A 6729-nucleotide genomic window follows, 5' to 3' on the forward strand; every position below is an offset into this window, starting at 1 on the left:
AAAAGTGACCGGACTTCTTAATTACAAAATATTCATTCTATATACGCCTATACTTCAACATAATTATTTTGTACGGAATATATGTGGATAGTAAAAAAAAAACATACGAATTACTTAGTAAGTATAACACAAAAAGTAGATCAAAAATCAAAATACTCAAAAGCATTATATTCCATCAAACTCAAAAACATCCACATCCAGTTAAAAAAGAAAAGATAAAATTACAAAATTGTTCTCCTTCATATCTTGTTTCTCTTTCCCTTTGTGCTCATCTCAAACATAGTACATACACTTTTTCCCCACTTTGTGAGGGTAGTAATGTAATTCCCTATAAAAACATTTCTAGCAGATCACACCAAAATTACAGCATTTAATTATTATCTAAGTATCTATGTTAATATTTTTAGTCACTGCTTGAATTATTATTATTTTTTCCCCCAAATTATTAGGTAAAAAAAAATCATGGAAAAAAAAGATAGCAAGATTTGAGGAGATTTATGATCTGATAAAAACTTCAGGCCACAGAAACAGTTCCAGTCCGTACAGTTCTTTTAGACCCGGATTTTGTAGGGGTGTCCGTTTTTCTTAGGGTCCTTAGATTCCTGCAAGGTCTTTCCTTTGCTTCATCTATCTCTATCTGATCTTGTCTGCATTCATCACTACAAAATGGTGTATTTCCCCTGCAAAACAAAAATGATGATTTCCATATATATTAGTAACCAACCCAATCAAAGATTAAAATTGAAAAATACTCCAACTCGAACTCGAAAGTAAAAGGGGGGTTTTTGGGTTGTTAATTACCTGTACATAAAGATGTCATGATTGGGTTTGAGTTGTTTGTTGCAAAGAAAACACGAATCGAGAAAATGAGGTTGTTGATGATTGTAGAAATCTTCACTTCCGGCATAAAATGAAACTCTTGAATTAGAAGATCTTTGTTTAGCAAATGATGCCATTTTATTTTCTTCTTCTTTTGTTGTTGGTTCAATCAAGAAAAAGAAGAAGAAGCTGGGAAACTGATTATTTTGCTGGAGAAAATGATTGAGAAAAATGTAAGAAGTACAAGTAAGAAAATAAATATGGCCACTTAGGTCATCTTATAAAGAAAACAATTTGGTAGACTAACCCCTCTCCCCCAGAAAAAAAAAAAATTAGTATGTATATAAAAAATAAAATATAATAAAAAATAGGTGTAGGACCAAAAGTGAATAATTGAAAAGGACTAGTGTATTATTATTGGTTAAACTAGATGTTGTATTTAAAAAAAAAAAATATTAATCGAAAATTAATAAGTTGGGAACTTAGGCATTTTTCTTTTCCTTTTTTTCAATGGAAACACTTTATCGGGAATCAAAATTTTCCAAGCTATTGGGCAATTGCTCTCTCCGTCTCTTTTTGTTCTCTACGTTTGATATTTTTCACGCGTTTTAACGATTAATTAAGAGCAATAATAGTGGAGATTGGGGAGCTCTAGATGACTCTTAAGGAGAGAGAAAAAAATAAGTGATAGCTCTTAGATGTGTAACGAGAGTTTTTTATTTCGAGATTGTAAGAGAAATTTCTGAAATAAAAGCTACGGAGTAGCTCTTACAAATAAGAGGTAGTGCCACATCATTGTTTTTGTATAAAAAAAATGGGTAAGACAGAATAAGAACTAGTGTTAAAAGTTAATTAGTCCATTTTCACAATTTTTAAGAGGAGACTCTTATTTGGAGTTGGTACTTAGGTGTCATAAGAAATACCCTCTCCATTTCTTTTTGTTCTTTGCGGGTTTTTTTTTGGTGTCTTAAAATGTTCTTTACATTTCCTTTATCACATAAATGCTTTAATATTATACTCCCTCCGTATTTTTTTAAGAGATACACTTGCATTTTCCGGCCGTATTTTTTTAAGAGATACACTTGCCATTTTTGGTAACTTATCTAACCCCACCACCTAATTAAATAATATATCTACTACACTTTATGACCCACCATCCAATTAAAAAATAATTTTACAACTACACCCACCCCACCCCCACCTCCACTTGTTCAAAAGGACATGGTCCCCAATTTACTTATTTATTAAAATATCTACCCCAACCCTACTTCTTTTATTCTTTTTAAGACCCGTGCCCAACCAAGTGTATCTCTTAAAAAAATACGGAGGGAGTACCAAAATTTGTGTCAAATGATTATTTTAACCAAGTAAATTCATTGGGTCATTTAATCTCTCACACTTTTCTATTCGGACATTAAATTTTTCTAATTTTACTAATATCAGAATTTTGATAAGAGTGAAAGCATTATAAATTTACGTAATTTTACCTGTTTAAATAAAAAAAAAAAAGGAATCTCAATGCACATTTATTAGTCGTTAATAAACGTGTAAAATGTCAAATGTAAAGAACAAAAAGAAACGGAAGGAGTAGATTAAGAGTCCACTAAATAAGAGTCTCCCCTTATTGTAATGTGCATTAAGACTCCTCTAATTTATTTTTTAAAACAAGGAAAATTACGTCTATTTATAATGTTTCCACTATTATCAAAATTCTGATATTGGAAAAATGAGAAAACTTTAATGTCCAAATGGAAAATTGTAAAAGATTAAATGACCCAATGAATTTAATTGGTTAAAATAATCATTGAACACGTATTTGATAAAATATTAAAGCATTTATGTGATAATATAAAAGGAAATGTAAATAATATTTTGGGACATTCCAAAAAGGGAACGTAAAAGAAAAAAAAAAGACGGAGGGAGTAGTTCTTATGAGTAGTTGTTTGCATTACCTGGTTAATAAATGTGGGTAGTGTATAGTGTTTGGTAAATTAGTACTCCGTATTTGTATAATGTATAATATAACCCATTAAGGGTATAAGCATAAAATGATGTACGTTGGCAAGGGTTGTAATGTTAGATAACATCAGACAAAGTTATCATTTTACATCCACTTTTTAAAACACTATTCCATAAATTGTAATGCAAAAAGCTCTGATATTGAGTTTTTTCATTCGAAAAATCTATTCCAAATCTATCTTCGTCAAACACTCTCATTACCCTCTTGAAATGATCAAACCACCACTAATAAACGTTGTAAAACAACTCTATTTATTCCAAACATCTAATTATCACATTTCTAGCTGATGTTTGGTTGACATAAAAATCCATAGAAAGTATGACTTTTTAGAAAGTGGAAAATTGTAGGATTTTTTTATATATATATAATTTGTGGTTGTTTTTATTTATTTTGGCTAGGTACCCAATTTGGTACGACCTAATTACACTTTGAGGAAAGTGTATTACATGATTACATGGAGGAGGGGAAAATATATGTTACAGCCATGCAATAAACTCATCCTGTCTATGAAGTCCTTGTTTCGCTAGGGTATCCGCCACCATGTTTGTTTTGCGTCCCTTATATATGATGTCGATCCCCATCCCTGTTGAGAATGAATGTGAGGTTCCAAGGTCCTGGTTGTTTATTGGAGCACCGTTTGACTGCGTTTTTCGAGTCGGATTCAACTACTAGCTTGAGTTGGCGTAGGTGCTCGTAGGCCATGAAAATTTTAATTTCCCTGTGTATTGCGAGAACTTCAGCATGATTTATCTCCACAAGTGGGATAGGACTAGAGAACACACACATGAAGTTTCCATGACAGTTTCTTAAGACTCCTCCAATCGAGGATATGCACTCAGTCAGCTTTAGGGATGCGTCAATGTTCCACTTTAATGTACTGCTGCTTGGTGGTGTCCACATGGGTTTACTTATGATCGGATTTGATATGAGTTGTGTTGTTGTTCTCGCAGCCCATCGGAGGCAATGTGGGTTGTGTATGATATCGATCATCAGTGTTGTAGGGGAAAGGGTCTCCCCAAACCTTTCCACCAACTAAGCCTCAAGAGGATAAGGTTTTGGAGTTGTGAAAGGGAGCATGACTTATTTTCAACACATCTCGTGTTTCTCTCCCTCCAAACAGTCCGGAGAATGATGAAAAAGGATGTTGTCCATACCTTTTTGAAAAAGCTACCATAGATGGGATGTGACCATTGCTTGAAGGCTTCACGGGTCGAAGCAGGGAAGGCCAAGCACAGTTCCCAGAGCTTCGAGCCACCAATTCCACATGCTTCTTGAAAATCGACATTGTATGAACAGATGGTCACTGCTTTCAACTGCCTCATTGCATAGCATACAAGATGTTTCTGTTTGGGGGATGATACCGAAACGAGCCAGTTTTTCCTTCGAATTGATTTTTCCAAGTAGGGCCAGCCATACGAATACCTCCACTCGGTGAGGGACTAAGTTTCTCCGTACACCTTTATTGATGGTTACAGGGCGGTTGGGATTGATCTTTGCAAGCTCAAGGGAGAATGATTTAACAGAGAATTGACCCGTATGTATTATAAGGGCACCACACTAGAGAGTCCGCATTATCCTGGAAAAGGGAGACTCTGTCAAGAGTTTGGAATAGAGTTGTCTGCTCGCATATATACGAGGTCGTAACGCCCATTTCCACTAGAAGGTCCATCTCCAAATAAGCCCATCCCAAAAGCCACATGATGAGATTAAGGCATTCTGTGAGGCGCTGATCAGGAACAGGCGTGGGCATATCAATTTTAGTGGGGCTTCCCCGACCCATATGTCGTGCCAGAACAAAGTGATTTCCCCGTTTCCAATCTTTTTCCTTATTTTCGTCATGATGAAGGATCCTGCGTGAGAGTGTTTTAGGATAGCTGAGCATATATTTCTCCACTGTCCGCCATGGGAAGGGATTGTGATGGCAGTTGCTGAAAGTGTTGGCCTGTAATCGTATTTCTCACGGATTAGTCGACTCCATAGGGAGTATGGGTTAGACAGGAGTCTCCAGTACCATTTGAATATCAAAGCCTAATTCCTGTCAAGAATGTTTGGAAATTGTAGGATTGTTTGGTTGACAAAAACATGAGAAATCACACTTCCTAAAAAGTTTCACTTCCTTACGATATGGAGGAAGTTGTTTACTTATGTTCGCCTAGGTAAGTGAAACTTCTCATGTTTAACACAATAATATTAAAAAATGCTTATACATAAAAAAATATCTTCTTATAAAGTTCTATTTCTCACGCTCAACCAAACAACACCTGGAGTGTTTTAAGTTAAAAGAAACAGACAGTAATGATTTGGTGTGGAGTAAATAAATAAAAAATGAATGGGGTTGGAATCTATGGGCATTGGGAAAAGCAGCTTTAATTTAGGTAATGCTGTTGGTACATGCACCTGTTTCAACTTCAAACTTAGGAAGTGCAGTAGTACAACTTATTTATTTCAATATTTTTGGGTGGGGTGGATGGGACCAAAATGAAGTTGTTTTTTGTTTTTAAATATTAAAAAAAAAAGAAATGATAATAATTTAAACAAGTTGATGAATGATGAAATTTATAGTGCTTTCCCCTACTTCACCAGACAATTTCTCTGTACAGTGATCTCTTGCCCCCTCCCTCCTGGTATATTTGCTTTTCTCATTCGCCACTCTGAACCTCTATCAACTATCAAGATTACGTGGTACGGAGTACATATAGATGTCACACATTATCGTTTCATCTGGGTAAATAACGTACGTTGTTCATACTACGCATTTGACTATCCACCATCTTTTAACTTTAATCAACTAAATTAGTATCCATTAATCCGTACTTGTTCACTGTAATGAAGTACGTAGTAGCCAATAATAACACTAATAATTAAGTACGAAGTATTAAGGAATCAATCAAGTCGATTTCCCCTAATTCGTAGAATACAACATTATCGTTTTGAGTCGGTTGATGTGCGTGGAAAATGTTACAGACTCTCCATTACAGTACGTATTGACTTTGTTATGTTATGTACAATATTATCTTATAAGGAATAGGTAATGACTAATGAGTAGTACTCACCTGCAATCAACTATATATTATCAATATTCTAATGGTTAAAAAGTTTAGTAATAATCTAATAAACTTTAAATAAAGTATAATAAGGTTTAATAAGGTCTTGTAACATCATATTATGTCTTACGGAGTATAAGTTAAATAAGGTTATATAAATTAAATAATAAAATAATATCTTATAATTCAGATAAGTTAAGTTCAGATAAGTTCATGCCTTATTATTAAGTTGAAGAGAACAACCCCTAATATTTGATTATATTTTGCGATCATAAGTTAGATTTTATTTTAAAAATAACAACTTGGAAAAAATTGTAATCCACTTGATAGAGATAAACAAGTAGAAGAAAAAAGCAGCACAAAACATTGATAAAAACTGTGGGTTTGTGATACTACTACGTATATATGTCTATCAAAAAGGCAAAACAAAGACCAATAAGGAGTTGCATTCTACAGCTGATAATGTCAACCTATAAGAGAAATAATTCTGAATGTAATAACATGTTTGTTCCCAACAACTACTTCTATTGTTCTGTCATCTGTGTATGCTTAATTATCGGACTTGCTAATCTGTTAAGTACTGTACGTGCATTTCCTATGTTCTACGTAGTTTGCTACTTGTTAGAGCAAGATCAAGGGGGTCTTGTCTTAAGATTTTCTTCATTTGCCATGTCAACATTTTATTAATATTAAATAATTAAATTATTGTTAAGACTCCTTAATATTCAATCAAATTTAGCTTTTCACCCATTAAATCATTTAAGACTTGTAAATTTATGTAAAATATCATTTTATTATTTAATTTAACTCACATACCAAGTCTTAAGTTGAGTCTTAATTTTTCAA

At 33.6% G+C, this 6729-nt stretch overlaps 1 protein-coding gene across 1 annotated transcript; it reads right to left on the reverse strand.

Moving 5' to 3' along the window:
- Positions 1-136: 136 nt before the first annotated feature.
- On the reverse strand, positions 137-1106 carry LOC110804469 (FCS-Like Zinc finger 3). The gene is made up of 2 exons (XM_022010064.2): positions 802-1106; positions 137-680 (listed from the first exon to the last, which is right to left on the reverse strand). The coding sequence occupies exons 1-2, from the start codon at positions 954-956 to the stop codon at positions 515-517; spliced, it is 321 nt and encodes a 106-aa protein (XP_021865756.1). The 5' UTR covers positions 957-1106; the 3' UTR covers positions 137-514.
- Between the last annotated feature and the right edge of the window lie 5623 nt (positions 1107-6729).

This window comes from Spinacia oleracea, chromosome 2 (genome assembly GCF_020520425.1).
Source record: "Spinacia oleracea cultivar Varoflay chromosome 2, BTI_SOV_V1, whole genome shotgun sequence".
NCBI classification, from domain to species: domain Eukaryota; kingdom Viridiplantae; phylum Streptophyta; class Magnoliopsida; order Caryophyllales; family Amaranthaceae; genus Spinacia; species Spinacia oleracea.

Coding starts and splice junctions, on each gene's coding strand:
- LOC110804469 (XM_022010064.2), bottom strand. CDS start 956: ATGGCATCATTTGCTAAACAAAGATCTTCTAATTCAAGAGTTTCATTT. Junction 681..801: donor CATGACATCTTTATGTACAG/GTAATTAACAAC, acceptor TTTGTTTTGCAG/GGGAAATACACCATTTTGTA.